We start from the raw sequence: 22,470 nt of genomic DNA, 5'->3' as shown, positions 1-22,470 counted from the left end.
TTCGTGATGTTCACAAGATCTTTTCTATTTATATGATTTATTTTTGAAAAAAAATAAATTTACTATAGTCTAAAAACTAAACATTTTATTTTTTATTTATATTCTACGGAGGTTGTTTAAAATAAAATTCAAATATTTCGAACTATATCACACTTTATATCTTAATAAAATAATCCTTCACAATGATCATGGCAATAAATCAATCAAGAACGTAGTTGTACTTTTCTATAGACGTTTTTTCCTAGACTAAAAACCATCGGAATCCTTCCATAAGAATTCCATAAAGTTCATAACCATTTCTTTCCTTTTGGAATTCCTCATCATAGATTCAAATAAAATATAATTTTTACTATAACCTTTTAATATCAAACTAAGTTTCATTAATATGTGACTTATTCATATGTATTTCCCTCTTATCGTAATTATACATAATATATATACTTATTGTGCAATAAACCTGCAAAAACCTGATGTACACTGTACAGATTGTAGGTATCTTTATAGACTAATTAAAATTTAAAAAAAGTATAAATTTAAACTATACTGTAGACGAAGTTGCATAAACGAGCAACTTAAAAGTAATTGTAGTCTTTGCCAGTCTTATCAATTATAAAATTGTTGGGTATAAAATGTGAAGAATACAATGAAAATTATTCGTACGATTAATTTATATAATGTATTATATATTATTACCTATACATTATATAGAACAAACAAATTATATTAATATTATTGTTTTTGGTTTGTATAATAAAATTGTATTTATCCATGTCTTAATAATCTTTGTCACGGAAGAAATCGTTTAAAAATACAATTAATGACGTCCATCGTTACGATACGTTTTTAAGAATAAATAATGGTGGTGGTGGTCTTGAAATGTGGGTCACCCGCGGAGGCCGGAACAAGTTCAAGGAGGGATTGCCGGAATGAGAACCGGTTGCACTCTATACAGGGGCCATTTACCTTCCGTCAGTCGCGTCGCAGTAACCGTCCGAGAAAAGGTAGTTCCAATATTGCTGAATTTATACATTCGTTTAAAATCACGTTAATATTTTTGAACTTTAAATATTACTGCATAGTTTCATTAGTATAATAATATTGTCTTTGACAACATAGAGAAGAATATATTTTGGAGACTTTAACGCAGGTAAGAACATTAATATAATATTAATATTTAAACGCAGTACATTTAGTAGTAATTTGTTTTCTTTCATTACTGCAAACAATAATTATTATCATATTCTGAACTACGATTTTGAAATACACTAATAGTACTGTTATTTATAAAAGTTAAAGGATATTCATAAATTTAAATCACATAACAGGTGTACCATAGTATTGAGTAGATATTATGTTTATCTATTTATATGATATAAATAATGTTTTAGTTTGATGTTTCAAAAATGTGTAGTATTTAGACTTTAACAAAGTAATACAAGATAATATTGTTATGTAGGTAGGTATAGGTATTTATTCTACGGCGTTATATTATAAGTTAAAACATGTCATGTCATTATTTATATACGATATATTTATACTTATATTATACACATTATATATAGTTTTACAATAATTTTTTATATCAACGATATATATTCACACTAAAAATATACTCGTGTATAAAAATTTTGTTTTAAATCTGCGTGTTTTATTTTTATAGTAATATGTAAAATATATGTGATACAATTTATATTATAAATGTCCGTATCGTAATTTCGTTATTAACACGAGAACAATTTAAAATAACTGGATTTAAATTATTTAAGTATGTATTACGATTTACAAATATATATTTATATGTATATATATATATATATTATATTAATAAGCGATTAGTCTGTTCGAGGTGTACCTATATCTGGTACTTTGGTGTATAAAATAATTATAAATAATAATATCTATACCTATCTATAAATAATGTTTGAAAACTGCAGTAGAATATTATAATATATATATATAGCTACTTATAATATACTCATATAAATGTGATGCCTATTTTACGTGTATAATGTATATACTATGTCTATGATTCACGCGACGCCATGTATCTACATTGGTGGTATACGATGAGGTCGACAAGATGATTTCACCGAACTTTCTCCCAACAACTATGTGTCATAGGCAATAGGCATAAATATCGGTTCCAATTACAAAGTGAAATTTGTACAAAGAAAACATCTATCGACAAAGTTGCCATCATGACTATAATACCAGACGTTGCATGTATAAAATGCAGTTTTATTTATGTTTTAATTTTTCTTTAATACATAAATTATACTATATATTATGTAATGATAATATATAATACAATTTGTATTTGCAAATAATCAAAATTAAATCATAAGATTATTATCTTAAGTATAAATAAATCTGACAGAAATTATGAGTTATAAATTTAATATTATAATATATATGTCATTATATAATATCGGAAATGTTTAAGAGTTATAAGAAAAACGTACCAAAATCTAGGTCAACGAAATATATATTAGTATATGAGGAAGTAAAAACAATGATGGGACAGTCTTTAAATAAGAAAAAGTATGGTAGATATTTACTATTTAAATGAAAGTAACTGACCGGACTATGTGGGTTACTTGGTTATTGTTGCGTATGCGTGACACAGGCAATGGTGGTCAAGGTTAAGCGTGGGCCACTTTTTGTCGGTAGTTGCATTCCCAGGATCTCTAACACAATGCTGTTTTAAAAACATCCATTTTTATCGTTTTGTAGGTTAGAACCTAATATTTAAAATTAATGTTATGTATGATATATAGTATATACATATAAAATATGTTTAAATTATGTGCATATTATATTAAATATACAATTTTATTTTAAATTTCAGTTGTTACAGTTTCATTGTTTTAAAATTATATTAAAAAATATTTATCCCAATAAGTAAGAAATAAATAATTGAAGAAAAATGGTCGTAAAAGGGTTTTTAATGAAATGTTATTGTAACTTTTTTTTAATGTGAAGTGTGTACTGTGTATAATGATCAAAAGATAACTACTTAAATTTGAATATTTAATTGAATCTATTCTAATACGCAATTATTTTTATTTTATTTTAAATTGTATCAATCTTATGGAGAGCGTCAAAAAGTTAATTATTTGACAACTAATTATTAATTTTCAAGTTGAAAAATTAATATACTTCTATTTATAAATACATAATTATCTAAATTACAATAATTAAAATTATGTATATAAAATTAAAAAGCATCGACAAAACCGTTGTTAAAAAAATTTAAGTTTTTTTTATTGTTAACCAATATAATAATTATCAAAATATAATCCGTCGAATTAGGTTAATTAAAAATGCTTTATATAATAATAATAATAATAATAAGTAATAGATACAATGAAAAAAAAACTATGTTAATTAGAATTATGTTTGTTCATACTATACGTGAACGATGCAAAATATCTAATCTATTGTCTTCAGTGCACACAGCGTAAATTTATACCAACATTAATACATCTTATAAATTATAATTTAAAATAGCTAGTAATTTCGTTCCATTACCATAAAAATTAATCCATAGAAATCGAAATGTACTTATAATCCACATCTGCATGGCATACATTTTACATTATATTATTATTTTATTGCTACTTGCTATTATAGGTATAAGCTCATCCACTGCAGTGTGTGATGCATAAAAAATGATATACATCTAATATTTTTCCTTTTAAAACAATTGATTTGTTACGTTTTTACTTTTTTAGATATGATCGCCTACATATCGTGTTTACTTTCTAAGCGTCTAGACAGAACAAGACAATACAATTAAATATATACCTACTAAAATATTATCCGCGATAAAAAAAATTATATATATATCTACATCAATATGTTTCACGGTCTAATGCTAAACCGCGACGAAAGTATTTCTTTCTCTTATCGAAGATCGGGACATAACCACGTAAACATAATTTTGATAGGTATATAATGTACACTATAATAATATAATCGATAAGTAGGTAGGTATACATTGGCAAAATGAAATTCCTAAGTTTTGACCTACACACCCATTAACCTAAGTGGTTGCTGTCCAAGCGGTATTTATTATTTAAAATTGCATCTAATGGTGATTGGTGGATCATTATTGTGACTAAATACATACTGTAGAATTATACCGATTATGTAAAATATAGTTCAAAATATAATATTCATTGGTAATTCGTACATTTGTATGTTATATTGTTAGATATTAATATATAATTATTACTTATAGCAATTATTTTTTTAAACTATCAAAACAAACCTTAACGTTTTTAAATATGATGACTACTAAAATAAATAAATTGTATACGCAACTTTGTACATATACAAAACTGTTTCAGGAGAAATTAAAATTTGTTAGTACCGGTAAACTCACTAAGTAGGTACTAAAACACATAGATATACGCCATATACAAATCATATTATAGTCACTTAGGTCATCACTCATCATTATTATTTAATATTGTTGGGTCAATTTAATATTCATTACGAAGACGCGTTATTAATAATAATGCATTTCAATGATCAGGGTCATTGACGTTGAAATGTGAGGTATGAAATGCAAGGTTTTTGAACTCTACAATAATTAACATGACAAAAATATTACTTTAGACACTAGAAGAAAGTTGCACAAATAATATGCATTGGATAATATTGTAAAACCGGTTTTTAGATATCATTTTAGTGATTACTTTATTATTATGTATACAACTATAAAACAATATTTAAATAATGATAAAGATTCAATTATTGTAATTTGTAATGATAAACATATGTATGAAATATGAATAAATATATTATATAATAAATATTAATTTTTACTGAAAATGAAAATAATATTTAATTATAATTTGGTCTTTTTGAGTTATAAAATATAATTTTTCTAATATAGTATAAAAATAGCTTTTCATATTTTTTTTTTATTATTCCACGGATATTGTATCTATTTATAAATTAGGTATAGGTTGTATAATGTATATTATATTGAAATTAGTAGAGGCTAGCACAGTGGTATAATACTAGTAAACTACTAGATTTAAAATTATTATTTTAAAAATATATAATATTATATTTACGCTATTATTTTCCCAGATCAAATTATGGCCAACAAACAGGCTATAGGATGGGCTTTCCTGTGCCTGATGGGAACCACACTGATGGCACCGGCCGTATTCACCTACCCACAAGAACATCGTTCTTCTCAAGCACAAAGTCAATATGAACCACAACGTCCCGTCTATCAAGGAAATTATCCGGTTTATCAACCTGAACAAGATGCAAGAAAATTTGTGGAAAAACCAAATTCTAGTAAAAAAGTAGTGTCATCAACTGCAGGAGTTGTAGAAGATCGTAATGACTTGGAAGATGTACAAACCAATTCTATATCGGTTAGATAACAAAACACGATTGTAAATAAAAAAATAATATAAAATAATTACAATGTAATGTTTTACCTTTTAGCAAGACGCAGCGGGTGGTTTTTCGTGGAGTAGTGTTTTGGGAATGATAATGCAAATGCTGTTCAATCCAGCAAGTGCAGCCGCCGGACCTAGTAAATCAGATGTTTTGGACGGTGACCAGGTACAAACTAGATTCATTTATTATTTATAGATATCATTTAAAAAATGTCAGTATATAATTATTTTAATAATTATAAATTTATAATTTTTGTCTTTAGGCTATCGCTCCAACATCGCCTTGGGCTAATTTGTTATCTGTAGGTTTGAAAATTTTAACCGCATTTTTGGGCGGTGGTAATGTAGCGGGAGACGGAATTGATAAAGTTGATAACTCTTCTCCAATGCAGGTAATTAACAATATTAAAATAAACACTATGTATATATTATATGAAACTTATTATAATGGATGGTCCAATCATCAATCTTCAAAAAATATATTTAAATATTTTATTTATAAATTTAACTTATATTTATCGTTTAATTAAAATATTATGTCAAATTACTTGTTTAGTTTTGATGTTTTGAACCATCTATTAAATAAAATAAAATGTATAAATGAAATTTGGACCGGGGGTTATAGTAGGTATACGAGAACTTAAATATACACCTTCTATAATCTGTCACTATATTAAATACCTACTCGTATTAATGTTAAAATACTATTTTGTATAAATATTTAGCTTCTGACTATAATGCATAAATATTAAGTAAGTCGTTAAATTTATTTAGTTTTAAGTAAATGATTCAAACGCTTCTTAAATGATCTGAATATTATATAAAATGTTATGATTACTATCTTAATATTTTTAATAGAATTAAAAAAACAACTTACTTGGTAATTGTTGTTTATTTATGCAATTGATAACATTTTGGTAATTTACTTTCAATTTTCAAAATTGATCACAATATTCTACATGTAGATATGAAATATGAATACATAACATATTTATGAAAAACTTTTAGATAAAAAAAAACGAATATTTGCTTATTTAAATACATTATAAATTTATAATGTAGTACCTATTGACTTTTATTATTATGGCTTTTAGTGAAGAAAATTGATAAACTATACTTATTTGCTTATCTATTCTATGTAGTTATTTTTAGATTATTTTTCAAAATATTAAGTATTTATGTTTAGTTATTACCTATATGTATATATTATATCACAAAACTATACATTATACATATTTTAAATATATTCACTGATATTTAAAATTAGAATATAATATGGAAACAATAAATTAATATCCGTAATAAAGTAATATTAAGCTTCAAGTCCCCGGTCCTTAGGATCAAAACATGCTTTTCTTCTTTTTATAAATATTTAATGAATTGGTATATGGTGGCACGGTACGTAGGGTGTATTGGCGGCGGTCTTATCTACAGTACTTGGCAGCAGGGATCCCGATCAAGTGGCCACCATGGCCAAACAAGCTGGAGAGGTAAGATACCCACACACTGCTTTAGCTACCACCCAAATTAACTTTTTATAGGCAACTGTTTTTATAATTCTTAATTTGTGTTTAAAATATTTAAAATAAATACGTAATGTTAACAGTTCATCAATATCGTTGTGAATCTTTTGGATGCTTTGAAAACATCATTCAGTCACAGATCTATGTCAGCTAGATCTTTAGGTAAAAAAGACGCCATGTCTGATGCTGCTGTAGCCAGCTTATCCATGTTCAAAGTAAGATATTTTACATTAATATTTTATTTTGAAATAAAAAAATAATAATTTTTTTTTTTATTAAATCAGGGATATATGAAAACAATGAATACGGCTAATGATGTTTGCGCTCAGAAGTTTGTATGCGAAGCTAACAAAGAATGTTCAGGCGAAACATCAAGTTCTAGTGCCATATATTGTCAACTTGGAACGTAAGAAAATAATATTTATTAATATCTTAGTTTTAATTTTTATTGAATTTATGATGTGTTAATAATGTAATGGGTTAATTCCTTAATGGTTTATATAAGCTTGATTGTTTCAAAATAATAATATTATAAATAACTTATTATTCTAGATATGCAACAAGTTTCTTGCTACAAAGGACTGGTAATGCACCTTTTGAAGTATATTATGACGCTGGAAGACGTGGACGATCTGGAGATGACTGTCGTCAACTCTACTTGGCTTGTAATGAAGTCTAAATTTTGATTTCCACCGATCATACAAATTAAATACCTAATAGTTTTTTCATTTTAAATTACCTTAAACGATCAGTTTCATATTTCGATATCTAAAATAGCTCTCCTTTGATTTCAATCCGATCAAAAACAAAGATCTCGTCTCTTAAATTGACCATTTAAACGTACACAATATATCCGCATTGGTTTCTTATTAGAATTATTAGGATAATATTTTATTACATATATAAATATTTTTTTTTTTTTTTATTTTACTGAGTATTATATTTTATATTTATTCCTATTGTTTGTATAACAATACACTTTGTACCATAGTAGTCTGACCTATTAATTATGTATATTTTTTTTTTAATTATTTATACTTTATTTATTTTAATTTATTGTTTTTAATAAATTATTATAGGGATTACTTTTAAATAAAAATTTAAATTGTTATTTTATTCTTCCTTATTCCTTATCAGTTATCCATATTATTGGTTAAATTTATATGTATCAGGGGGGGGGGCTATGGGTGCTCGGTCACCCCCTTTGTCTAAGCCACTAACAGGGATAGTAAAATTACTCTAGAGGAAGTTATTGAAGAATTCTATGTGTAATAATATATGTAATTTTTAAGTTAATATTTAATAAATATTGATGTTTGAAAAAAAAAGTTAGTTCTAATAAATTAAAAAGAATTTAGAAAGTAATGAGGTGTAACATTATTTTTTTCGAGCACCCCCTGTTAAAATTTACTGAATCCGCGCCTGATGTGTATATATGTATGACATATGTAAACCATAATAATTCATTATACATTTATACACTAAAAAATACTTGAATTTTATTCATTTGCAATTCATAAATTGTAACGCATCTAGTTGAAATTCATTTTTTTGTTATCAATGTGAAATATATTGCTCATAATTAAAATAAAAAGAATAAATTATTGTAAAATTCCTATATAGTTTATTGACTATAAATTTCTGTATCTATATATTAAAAAAAAAATGTTGGACCCCCGAACATTTTTAGTTACAGCCTTGATGATTGTATGTACGTAACCAGAGATTTTTATTTTGTTATCAATTGTATATGTCCTTTTGGCAAAGGCAAACTAACATTATTATTATTATATATCTGAATACGTAAATATTATCAATATTAACATTAATTAATGATTATAAATACCACAGAACAAAAATTATTCTGTGTAAATACTATAGTATTATTTATGATCAATGATATTTTGGTGGGGCGCTGCAGAGTCTTATGTGGCCCACCACAATATTAATTTTGTTACCACGCAATAAATCTTTTTGCATCAATTATTTTCTATTATAATTTAGTGTCCCTAATATCATACTGCTACTACGCAGAACTTTATATTGCCTATCCTCTAGTCATGAAGGCGTACCTAGTTATTAATTGTTTTATTGTTATACTATACAGCTATAACACCAGTGCTTGAATTGTGGGTGGACTTAGGGGGACGGAGTCCGCCTTCTTTTTTATTTTATTTGTTAGCAAACCCCTTCTATTTATTTGAAACGGAATGCTGGAAACGCAACATTTGATGTAGTGGATTTGTAAATCATCAGTTTTTTCTGATGCAAAATATATCTATAACCTATAACCTATAGCCATAATATTTGTATATTTGTATCGACTATGAAAAAAAAATTGGTTAATAATAATGGGTAATTAATATAATCAATCGGTAGGCTGCGGCGACCACACCTAGACCTTTTTTCTATGCGACCGCTGCGATCCTAATATTGTGAACGTGACTATTTTTCACTTTTATAATAATAATATATAAAAGAAGATGTCAAATCTATGAGTGTTTTTTCAACAAATTTTACACTAATTCGTTTTTAACATCGATTGGCCACAGTCTCATATTTTTCATAACTCATTCACTTATTCTTGATATGTTAACTTCAATGTTAAATTTATTAGCCATATCTTCAGATTTTTTAAAAATATCTTTAAAGTCATTTTCATTACGTTGATTTGTCAAGACAGTTAAAATAGATGGTATTAAAGATTGTCCCTCAGATATATCAAAAGTTGGAGACTGGAGTTTTCTTGATAATGGTAGTGTACAACTCATGGTATTTATTATAGTTTGTAATGTCAATAAAAAATCAAATCTTAATATTGAGTTGTATAATCCATTAACTTTTGTCAAAATTTGTCCGTCAGAATTTTCAATCATATATTCCAAAAATGATACAATAGCAGGAAGCATTTGGTTAAATCGTATAAAAGCTTCATGATGTTCAACCCATCTAGTTGTACATAGCTTTAATAATATATCTAAATTAAGATTTGGACAGTGTTTTATATTTTCATTTTTAAAAATTTCAATTCTTTTTGGAGAATCTCTTATAAAGTTAGTAACTTCTTCGACAATTCCAATTGTATTTCGCACTGGTTGTACTGAACAAGCCTTAACTAAAACTAAATTTAAGCAGTGGTATAGCAGTGTACATATGTAGCTAGAGGTTGGTGTTTTAAAATATAAGCTTGATATACGCCCATATGGGTTATGTTTAGAACATGTATTACTATGTATAAAAATTTCGGTATACGTCTCGCAGGGTGTACCCGGGGTGGGGCTTGCTACGACGGAGGACAGACAGTGAATTTCAATGCTGGTCGTTTCGCCGGGCCTATTATACCCGATTCATTAGCGATTACACAGGACCGGTATCGTGTTCTGTTACAGATAACAAGAAACCGTAGAAACCCCAATAATGCAATCGCCGATAAATGCACAATTTAAATAAAAGTTATTATAAGAATAAAATAATTATAATAATAATAAAAATAGTAATATTAATAATAATACATAATAAGATTAGGAATAAGAATAATAAAAATGATAATAATAAAAAGGAAAAGAAAATCTAGAACCTTATCCGTGCATCTCCCCCACACCGAACGGAAAAATCCTTCTCTCGGACAAAAAAATTAAAAGTTTAAATATTAAACACACCAACACGCTTCAAGCTTTTCAATCTATCTGCCTACGATTAATAACATCTTCTCCTTGGTATTTCTCAAACAACAATCTTCACAAAGACCTAAAAATTCCTACACTTAATCAATTAGCAAAAGCTCATTACACTAAATTTCACTCCAACTTAAACTCTCACAGTAATCCATTAATAAAGCAACTTTCTTCCACCTCACTTCCTGGCAATGTGTGCAGAAGACTCAAAAGACAGTGGCCTAGAGACCTACTAAAATAAAAAAAAAAAAAAAAAAAAAAAAAAAAAACCACGACATCATAATGTTCTCGGTCGGGTGGTGCTGCTGAGTGCCTGCCCTTAAATGTTAAATTCTGTTATTTCACATTATTAACTATCAAATTTGCCTATTGTACATAATGTTGTATAGATTGTAAATTACTTAAATAAATAAAAAAAATATTAAACAATTATTTATTATGTACAAACTTTTCATGGTATTTTAAAACTTTTCCAGAGTTTTTTTCCAACACGTTCTTTTCGTATTCGCGTAGTTTGCGTCTTTTGAAAGCCGTGCGTATATACGATTTTTTAGCCGTTTGCGTTCGTAGCGGTTGCGATCGCGGTAATGAGTACGACCGCCGACGACAGTCCCCCGGACGTTTTTCTTCGTTCTTTTTATTTTCGCACATAGGATCGCATCAGACGCCGATCGATGTACGTGATATTTATTCTATCGTTATTGCTTAAATGTACACGTATATAATATATGTTTGACTCGAAGCCCATTTGTCGATGTAAAATACTGTTTTTTTTTTTATTCAATAAATTGCATTATATATTTATATTATTTTTGTTGTTCTCGGTAGCTAAACTTTTACGTCATACTTATATCTTCAACCATGAGTTGTGCTGTATACCAATACCATAATATAGCATTTCTCGACGACGTTTGTGCCGCACAATATTGTATTCATGTATTATTTATTTTTTGTGTATTGGTGTATATGTTATGCCGAATTCATGAAATTGCCGATTTCATGAAATCAGCAACGTTGTCGCCGAATACGTGAAATCGGCAACTCAAAATGCATAATACTGCCGATTGCGTGAAATCGACAAGACCCTTCTTAAAAAAATATAAAACATAATTTAATTTAAATAAATGTATAAAACGCCAGAAATATAATAAAATCAAATTGTAATAATAAATATTATATGTATATAAAAAATAAAAAAAAGGCATCCACGCCACCAGTAAATCCTTCAATGTACAATTGCTTCTTTCTACGGATCCTTGGCTTTGTGGATAACGTGCAGGCCGACCATTTACTAGTATTAGATCGGGCTATAATGATGCTAATTCAGTTATACTACCAGCTTTGAATTCTCGATCATTATCGGACTGCAGAACGTGAGGGGCACCAAACGTCAAAAATATGTTTAATAGTTCTTTGGCCACTTCCGAAGCCTTTTTACAATTCAATGGCCGGAAATTTGAAAACTTAGTTAAGTATTCTTTATAATGAAGGATAAATTTAAAATCACCATCCGGTAAACTTTGAAAACCGACAAGAACGACTTGACCGCGTTCATTTAAAAAAGAAGATAAAATAGGCCGCACAACAACACCTCGCGTACATTTTTTTTATTTTTCCGCACACCTTTCACAGTTAGTTATGTAAGCTTTTACAGCAGCCATTGTAATATTAGAATAGTGTTCCATTATTTTCTTGTGTGTTTTTGTTTCATCTTTATGTCCACTGGCCACATGCATATCACGAATAATACTTGTGAAATTTTCAACTACTGCCAGATGAATCGAAGACTGAACGTTAAACATGTAGGTAATGTTTGTAGTTACTACATTATTTTATCAAAGCAATAAAAAGACCTCAATAACCAAGATAAAATGCTTGTACGTATCATAGCGTCTATCATCATCATAGTTAATAAAGATTACAGTGTGATAATGCCGATCAGCACGCGTGTAATTATTGTTTATTTATAATCCACTATTTGTAATTATGTCATAATAATATGTTACTGAATTCATACAATCGGCAGAAAAAAGTCTGCCTAATTCACGAAATCGGCAATCAAAATTTGCCGATTTCGTGAATTTGGTAGCCAAATTGCCGATTTCACGTATTCGGCGACAACGTTGCTAATTTCATAAATTCAGCGTAACATATATATGTAATAATACATGATAAGTTTTTTGTAGGTGTATTGATGAGTTATTATAATAACATGTTATATATCTTTATAAATCATAATTTAAATTATAATGTCATTGGATGATGTGTTATGAATAAATAAGTGTTTCTTTATTTTAAAATATTTTTATATAATAAATTTAATGATTTTTGGGGATTATGGGTGGCTGAAGGTGATGTGGGGGGCTTTGCTCCGTACAGTTATGTGATATTGAATTTTTTGTGGAACGCTGGTCCATCCAACATCCACTGAGTCCCCCATCCAGTTTTTTTCCAAATCAAGCACTGTATAACACTAATGATATAAATTACAGAAAGTGGCCAATGATTAATATAGTCGAAGCCTTGTATAGTTGTATTTATAATAAAAAAAGTAAAAATAAATTATAGAAAACCAAAAAGTCTCAAAGAACAATATTCAAGTAGAATGTCCATCCTGCATACAGATACAAAATAATTTATTAAATTTACTAATATAATAACCTAACCTTTTTTTCTTCTAAAATTCTATAATAAACATATACATTAGTTTAAAAAAAATTTTTAATAAAAACAAGTGAAATTTAACGCTCGAATGTGCATGGAATTGACTTATTCGGTGGTTAAAACAACTCTATAGTTTTATGTGTGTGTAAATTGTCTTAATATTAATAAATAATCCCGATAGGCGATAATAGTTAGATAATAATTTCTCGTGGTACAAAAAATTCGTGGTACATTTTACATATGAATTTAACCCCGGCGTTGATGTCAGTTCAACTACAAGACATCAGCCTTAGCTCAAAATCGACGTTCAAATGTGTATAACATTGACAAACGTTGTATAGTTAAAACAACTCCAAGTTTCTATATGCGTGCGTAAATGTAAAAATACTTGCTTAATTTTTTTTTCTTATTAACCTGATCATTTTATGTAAGTACTAGGAATTAATATTCTAACTTCCCACCAATACCAATAATTATTAAGTATTAACTATTGATATGCATTATAGAAATATACCTAAATGTTTTATTTATAACGGAACATGTCTTTACTTTACAATTTTTATATATTTATTTATAAATTATAAATTATGAAATCATATTAATATAATATTATAGACTATAAAGTATTTATTTTATTGTCTTTAATGTATAGGATTTTTAAATGTTGTTTACAAAGTTCAAATTTCAAAAGTTTTAATAAAAATTATCTTTAGGCACTTTCATTTCTTTAAGGTATAACTTTTAATTTAAAAGTGAATTCAACACTATTTAATTTGCTTCACGAATCACGATAAAACATCGGTGTAGTGTAGACTTTGACTATATAGAGACAACACATTATATGATAATTGGTAGGTTTGAATTTTTTTAATCTGATTTGGAATTTTTATTCATAAGATATTTTATCAATGAAATCGTTTCTGAATACCTATGTTTATTTATTGCATCGGACGAGCACAACATTTTTGTAGCAATATAATCTTCTATGCCGTTTGTTTGACGGACTTTCATATTATTTTGTTCCTGCTGATAGTTAAAATTATAGACAATTTTATTAACTATTCTTTATAGATTGCTAGAACATATTTTGAAAAACTAAATTTTTCATTTTCAGTTCATCATTATAATTTATAGTTTTTATTAATTTATATAAATTAAAAATCGAAGAACTCGTTTTGATGTATAATATAGTAGTGTCAAAATGCATATCAACATTGAGTATAAGTCAATTTAATATAAATATGTTAGATTACATACATCAACCCAAAACCAAAATCATTGCCTACCAAAAACGATTCTGAGAGGGAATATATACATTACTTACATATAAAAATATTTTATCGCATATTTGTATTGGCATATTGGCTATATTGCTATATTTGTAATATGGCAGCTAAAACTAATTTTTGCATAAATCATATCTCAATAACCGTATGCATTACATATAATATAGTACCTACTAATTTATTATTATAACATTGTTTCGTATAATATGTTACTTTTATCTCGATGACTGGTAGCAGTTATTAAATTATAAGTCAACACCGACGTATCATATAGACCGATATATAGACCAAACTACCAAATAGATAAGCAATTTTTTTTTAATTAATTTTTTATTATTTAAATTAAAAATGTTAATGATTTTTAACTAAAAAATAATTCGCGTAATATTGCATAATATTATAATATTAATATATAATATTATATATTTTAATATTTTTAAATCACGTGGTATATCATATATGAAATCTGCGCACGGATATGTATATTGTGTATAAATAAATAATAAAATTTTCTGCATAAATCTAACCGAAATTAATATAAATTTAAGATACTTAATTCACTTTCTCAGTTTATCGTATACTTGCATGAAATACGTAAATATAATTGAATCGAAATAATCGAGTTATTAAAATGTAAGCTGAAAACAAACGTTAAAAATCTTAAAACTCGGTAGGTCGCTACAATAACAATAGTTTGCCAATCCGGAACTGACTGTCTAAGACCTAAGTACTAAATAACTGCTGTATTTTTAATAAAAACAATATAAATTTGGTAAATGTCTCATACGCTAAACTAAAACTAAATCGAAATTAAAGACTTAAAAAAGAATAGGTATTATTTTCCAAAAATCTAACTAATCATCGCTTAACCACGGGTAAGAATATTCATTTTTAAATATACTCTAAAAAAATTATAAAAGTAAGTACCAGAAGTACCTATTTTATACTTACGAACGATTTATTTACACTCAATACATTTAAAACACGATTTTCCAAGAAATCTTGAGCATCAGTTGAATTAGTAACCTAATAAATATTATATAGATTAATACAAAAAAAAAATATTTATAATAAAATAAGAATTAATTTCGATTCAATGTTATGTGTAAAATCTACCAAATCATATCAATAATATTATTTTTCATCAAACTATTATAGCATATCAATTATATTATTTAATACTTTCATGGTGTTGAAATAAGTTTGTCTGAATACTGGATTTAAGCTATCGCGTACTATTTCCGTGATTGAAGTAGCAATTATTTGGCAAAGCTCTCTATCGTTTTTTTTTTTTTTAGAAAATAACTTAGACATTTTATTTATTTTTACAGTATTAAAAGCACATTAGTTGTACAAAACAAATTATTTATTAAATTTTTCATATAAATTATTACATATAAAAAAAACTAACAAAGTAGTGATGACTAATTTGAATGCATTGATTAATGATTTCATTAAAATATATCTTATTCCTTTAACACGGTTATGGTGCATCGACACTAACCACAATATAATATAAGTGCACCTAATTAACCGCTATCTAATAAAATTTTTATTACCTCAAGGTTTATAGATTATACAGGTTGCCTCATACCGCAAATCCGAAAAAAGTGGGAGTAGGGGAAATTGTGCCATGATGTCACCTGTCGTACAAAATCGTTTGTTTTCCATAACACGCATACTGTTTACATGCTTGTTTACACGTTTTTTACACGTTATTTTACACTGATGTGATTTTTTTTTGCTACTGATATAAAAAACAAAAAATTGTTTTATCGACATTTGTTTATTTTACATAATAAATTAGTATTTTTTAATGGCAACCCCAAAATCAAAAGGTGGTTCGTGTTGTGCAGTTGCTTTATGCAATAATTATTCAGGCAAAGCCAAAATTACTGGTAGAACCGATTTATCTTTCACAGGTATGATATAAATTTTTTTAACTATACTAGGTGTATCATGAAGTTCTGACAAATACGTGTAATAAAAACATTTTTATTTTTTTATACAAAAAATAAATAATTCAAGATCGCCAATATAAAAAAATAGTTGTAACTTTTACAGTATTTAATTTGAGTATTTAGAGCTCCGTCAGTTTAAAAAGTAGAGTGAATTGACCTATTACGAATTTTGATGGTAAGAACATTATCTGTATTCGTATGTTGGTTTTTTTACGATAATTTAATTTTTTAGCAAGTTATGCATACAAAAATAGCGTAAATTAAAAATACTCATATATTTTTAGTTTACGTTAATACGTTATACTTATATAGTTATATGCATAACTTGCTAAAAAATTGAATTATCGTAAAAAAACCAACATACGAATACAGATAATGTATAATTAAGAGTTTATATGATTGAAAAGCTTTATAAAAAAATTACCAAACAACAAATTCCTATAAAGGTCCAAGAGTTGTCAAAAATTTAACAAAAAAAATTTTATCTCGGATGGAAATTGAAGAAAAATATAACCCTGTTGGGTAGACTTACATTAAACAAAGACTTCTCATCCAGATGAAATATTTTAATGAGCATTCCTACAAATTACTTAAAAAAAGAAGAGCAAAAGCTCAACTTCAAAAACTTCAAAAATTGAAAAAACTGATGACTTAATTGTAGCCATAATTTATATTTTTATTTATTTTATATTTTTGTACAATAATAAATTATACCTTTAACTATATTTGTAAACTTCATTTTATTTAAGTTTCTACAATCTGCAAAAAAAAATATATAGTAAATACTATATTTTGGTACATATTATTATAAGAAGGTGGAAGGTGTAATACTTACAAATGACGTAGATTTCGGGGTTATAATAATAAATTAACAAATGCATAATTTTTAGTTTTAATCATTCAAATAAGTGTTAAACCTTTGTCATACTAGTATATAATGCCGACATTGTAATAAATCGTAATAATATAGTGAAAAAACTATTAAAAAATACAAAAGAACCAAAAATAATACAGATCGCCATACAAAACAATGCGCCGCCTAAAAATCTGTACGACGGGTGACGTCACGGTCACGATAGGCGCTGCGGGGATTTTTCAATGTTTACTTGACTATGAGGCAACCTGTATAATCTATAAACCTTGGTATTACCTATCATAACCTTACCTAACCTTAACTACAAAAACCATAATATCGAATACCTAACTATTACCGGTAATCTGACGAACGTCTCATTGCAGCTTGGCAAAATGGCTGCTGCGCGCGCAGCTTCTCTTATCACACCATTATCACTGTTATTTTCAAATATGATAATCTGATTATGCGCGCGCGCGTGATATACTCAATACTGATAGCAAAAATAACAAATTTATTAATTAAAAGTTAAGTGTGATTTAGGTAATTTATTTTGTCATGATTTAATAAGTAAGTGTTTCAAGATTTAGTAATATTGTTTAGTACTTTTAAGAATACGAATGATCGAATACATTATGAACATTTATAGTCTCATTATTTTCATCTTTAAGTCCAGAAATAATTGCATTTACTTCATTTACAGAAGGCTTTGCTATTGCTGTTTTGCTGGATTTCTTTTTTGTTGAATAAAGTCGAAGCTGTGGATCTATTTTTCTTTGAACATTGACTTCTTCAACTGTTTTTAAGTGTGCTTGTCCTCCTTCGCTCATTATTGCTATAATTTCTGCCAACTTTTTTTCAATTTTTTGTAAGTTTTCATTACTATATTCATTTGTTGAACTCAGACCTAAAATAATTTCTGTTTGGCTTATGATTGTTTGATTTTTGTGAGCTTTATGATGACTAGAAGTTGCAACCATATCCATTACCTTTTTTTGCTCTGTCGTATTTGAGTAGTACGAAACAGTGTGTTCAGTATTGTCGTCTAAACTTATAAACTCACGAGCACAAGCATGTATGTGTTTACAAATATTCGCTTTAATAACATTATCAATGCAAGTGCAATGAAAGGTGTGAATGCAAATATCACACTTTATGCATTTCAAACATGATGAATATGAACATGTTTCATCAGTTTTTATAATATAGTGCTGCTGCGAGGGATTGGATAAGGATTTGATAATATATACTTTTTTATTTTCCACAATTTGTATTTGTTCCAGTTTAATTAATTTACTTGAATTATGACTTTGACGTACTCTTTGGACTTTTTCAGTAGGGACATTTTTCGATAACTTAATCAAACGTTTGTATAGGCTATCTCTGGAATATTTCATAAGAGCATTAATTGTTTTGTCCAAACGTTTTACTCTTTTTCCTTCCAAATATATGTGTTTTAATACTTTATGAAACGATTCCAAGTACATGTTGGTATTAATTCCAAGTCTTAGTCGATAGCAATATGCCCAACATTCATCCAACATAAATTTTGTCTCCAGTTTTTATCGACGTGCCAAGTACACAGAAGTCTATGTTCAACTGATCCCATTATGGTAACCCAAGCATTATAAAATGCAGGAGCATCATCTGTCATATAATAATAAATAACTCCTACATTGAATTTGATTTTTTCAAAAAATAATTGAAAAATTAGCTCATCGGATCGATTTGATAAACAAAATGCAACTGGGCAACCAGATCCAAATTCATCTACAGTGACAACAGTATACAATTGAATGTCATATGCATTAGTTCCGTGAGTACCATCCACACAAATTTTATCATGGCCAAATTTTTGTAACAAAGGCTCGTTACATTCATTATAAGGACAAATTATTCTTGTTTCTCTATTTGCATCACCATTTTTATGATATTTTTTTATATGAGTATCTAAAGTTTTCTGAACTTTAAATGTTTTCTCGCAAACTTTACAAACATAATTATTTACACCTAAAGAATCACTACCATGTATATTTCTTAAATGTGCATATAAATTTTTTTTTTGTGTAAACTTTGTATCACAAATTGAACATTTAATTTCAGATGCACTAGATGACATGATGCTCAGCTGTTAAGATACAAACAAAAATAAAATACTAGCTAAATGAAAATCACAATAAGTATAAACACCTATGTCAGCCTGAGATTAATAACTTATTTTTAGAAGATTTATGACTTGGAAATTTCTTGTTATTATGTATTATTTTAAATGTTCAAATATTTTATATAGCAATCAATGATATTGTATTTGGAGTTGAATAAAATAAATGTCATATATCTAAATATGTATACACAAGTAACTAGGAACATTTCCTATTTCTAATATTTATAAAAATGAAAATAATAAAATACATTGTATTTATTTAAATTTTTTCATTTGTCAGTTTTGTTTTTATTTTACAATCCAAGATTACTTATAAGTATGGTAACCAGACGTACTCTTTTTCGTAGGACAGTACTCTTATTTGACGTGTGTCCTAGTGTCCTTAACAATAGTGTTAAGTACATGATATTGTACTCTTTATTTTTTGTGTTTATGTGTTTTTTATAATTTGATTATTGTTATGGTTCGACCTAAAGCATTCTTATTGGTTGGTAGCATGATTTAAGATAAACTAAATTATATATATTTAAATTGTACACTTGGTATTTTTACCTTTAAAAAATAATTTATACTTAAGTTTAAGTTTACTTTAAATTCTTTAATATGAAAGTATTTTCATCATATTATAAAGACACTAAATGAGTTGACATAATAATTTCAAATAAATGGTTTTTATAATTCATAATAATAATAAAATAAATAGAGTAATCAATCAGATGAAAAAAAAAATTTTCTATTATTATTGTGATTTCATATAAAAGTTAATAATTTAATAAATACATTTAATAATTCAAATTCACGCGCGCATAATCAGATTATCATATTTGAAAATAACAGTGATAATGGTGTGATAAGAGAAGCTGCGTGCGCAGCAGCCATTTTGCCAAGCTGCAATGAGACGTTCGTGACAAATTGATTTTGGGTTATCAACTTTTCCATTCTGATAAGAATTTAAACTAGATACGTCCAACGTCCAAGACATATTTTAGATTTCAGATCTTAAAAAAATATGATTCCTAATGAGTAATCATACAATAAAATTGCAATTTATAGATGTATTTCGTGTTGGCTCACGAAAATCAAATAAGTACATTGTTTTATTTATATATTATTTAGGGTTGTCATTGGTTATAGAAAAAAACATTTTTAAAAATGGTATGGACTAGCCGACTCACTTTGAATTACTACTATAGGATCTTTTTAAATTAAAAAAAATAATATTTCATTAATTGTTTGTCATAAAAATGTACAATAAAAAGTAAATATTCATATGTTTGTAGATTATTGACTGAAAACTACTACACCAATGTTGACAGAGATTGTTCTTAGATATATCAGTGTTAGGAAAGTTATTTAGAGGGTATTTTGAACTACGATTGACAATACACCAAGTTTTATACCTATTTTATATAGTTATATCTTATATCCTATCTCCTATCTGCCACAGGCCTGTTAGTTGGATTAGTTCACAAAGCAAGGTATACTGATGGCGATTTACCCGTGAACTGAGATAGGTAGAACCTACACTAAAACCGACTACACCAATAATGTGCTGTAGGTATTTTATTCCAAGGAAGTCGGGTAATACAGCTAATATTTAAAATATTTTAGCATATTATACATGCTTTAATGCACTTATATGTTTGTGATCTAGTATACTTTTCCTCATATTATGCATTTGTGCTCTAGTGCAAAATTTCCACCACATCAAGAAGAGCAATACAACAAAGCCAAGTAACAATACCTACTAACTACAATACTACATGATGGTTACATGGTAAAGAAATCGCCAGAAAAATTTCATGATGGTCCACATTACACTTTGAAATGAGTACCTACCAAAAACATTGAACATTTTACTACATAATGACCCAAACAATATATCTATTGATCGGTTACTATAATAATATCATTTTCCAAGGGACTTGCAGAACTATTTTACCAATAGTTAATATGGTATTATGTCCTATATATAAATTATATAATATAGCCATATAGGTATATATAAATTAAATTTCATACGCTCATAAAATGTTTTCTATATTGACGCTAGAATTTTTTTTGAAGAAAATGATATGGAAAACTTTGTGTTGGGTTTTTTAACCTTAGGTATAAATCACAAAATGTTATGAATTTTCAATTTCAACATTCCTTGCAAATTTTCGCGATTTTGACATATTTCGTAAACATTTAAAACTGTAAATGTTTGTAAACAATAATTGTGACTAACGATTTTTAATTTATTTTTAATATGATAAGTATAATTTATAATAAACTTTGTACTAAATTTTAAAAGTTTATGATAAGGTCATAAAGTAAAAAGTTACATCTATACATAAATTCTAGTAGAATTAAAAACAAAATATAGATTAAAGTAAACAGGTAAATAGGTAATATTGATTGGTAGTTGACCAAATAAATGGGAATGGAACAATTATAGTCTATAGGCCCTAAGACAGCTCACGGATACCTTTACATTGCATTTATTAATGGTTTAAATTCCTATCTTGGGATTTAGTTTGAAGGCACTCTAAATCTATGTGTTTCATTGGTTGTTTTGTGTTGTCTAACTGAACACCGAAGGTCCTATTTAGTTTGTCTTAAAATAACGAGGTTAGTTGTTGTGTACGTTATATCCATATCGTTTATCTATTTTTAAATTAAGTGATTCGCTTGTCTCCCAAATGTTAAGACGGAAAGCTATAATTATACGGCTTTATTCATAGGTATTTAGGGTTAAATATCACTATTCACTTGTAACAGCTTAGGCGTGCGCAACCTCCGGTTTCAGGGGCAGCAAGAGATTAATTCGGCCATTCTTCAAATTCACCATTAAAACCGGCCTATAGTATTACTTTTTTTACTATTGAGTACTGGGTTTGGGTATCAAAATTAAAATTGTATTAGTTATTTGTTTTT

The 22,470-nt window shown here is 27.2% G+C and overlaps 1 protein-coding gene and 1 long non-coding RNA gene across 6 annotated transcripts; both read left to right on the top strand.

Moving 5' to 3' along the window:
* The first annotated feature begins 951 nt into the window (after positions 1-951).
* Positions 952-8,048, top strand: LOC132921531 (uncharacterized). 2 transcript variants are annotated; one of them, XM_060984597.1, is made up of 8 exons: positions 952-1,147; positions 5,104-5,399; positions 5,473-5,592; positions 5,690-5,818; positions 6,833-6,916; positions 7,033-7,164; positions 7,234-7,355; positions 7,502-8,048. In XM_060984597.1, exons 2-8 carry the CDS (start codon positions 5,112-5,114, stop codon positions 7,626-7,628), a joined length of 1,002 nt encoding a protein of 333 aa, XP_060840580.1. In that variant the 5' UTR covers positions 952-1,147; positions 5,104-5,111; the 3' UTR covers positions 7,629-8,048. The 2 variants fall into 2 exon arrangements, with proteins under 2 accessions (XP_060840580.1, XP_060840581.1); XM_060984598.1 differs by lacking the exon at positions 6,833-6,916.
* A 9,564-nt stretch (positions 8,049-17,612) lies between these two features.
* LOC132923239 (uncharacterized) lies at positions 17,613-19,816 on the top strand. Of its 4 annotated transcripts, none has more exons than XR_009661140.1 (3): positions 17,613-17,957; positions 18,091-19,203; positions 19,491-19,816. It is a non-coding gene; the product is annotated as an uncharacterized LOC132923239 (long non-coding RNA). The 4 variants fall into 4 exon arrangements; XR_009661139.1 differs by having other exon boundaries at positions 17,855-17,957; positions 18,947-19,203; XR_009661141.1 differs by lacking the exon at positions 17,613-17,957 and having other exon boundaries at positions 17,964-18,255; positions 18,947-19,203.
* Positions 19,817-22,470: the final 2,654 nt, after the last annotated feature.

Source organism: Rhopalosiphum padi, chromosome 2, assembly GCF_020882245.1.
Source record: "Rhopalosiphum padi isolate XX-2018 chromosome 2, ASM2088224v1, whole genome shotgun sequence".
NCBI lineage: Eukaryota > Metazoa > Arthropoda > Insecta > Hemiptera > Aphididae > Rhopalosiphum > Rhopalosiphum padi.
Note: the sequence above shows the minus strand (reverse complement) of the source record. Positions and strands in the feature narration are given on the sequence as shown.

Excerpts from the sequence above, each read along its gene's own strand:
- LOC132921531 (XM_060984597.1), top strand. The coding sequence starts at position 5,112 with ATGGCCAACAAACAGGCTATAGGATGGGCTTTCCTGTGCCTGATGGGA. Across the intron at positions 5,593-5,689 it reads ATGTTTTGGACGGTGACCAG|GCTATCGCTCCAACATCGCC; the intron begins GTACAAACTAGA and ends TTTTGTCTTTAG. Across the intron at positions 7,165-7,233 it reads CCAGCTTATCCATGTTCAAA|GGATATATGAAAACAATGAA; the intron begins GTAAGATATTTT and ends TTATTAAATCAG.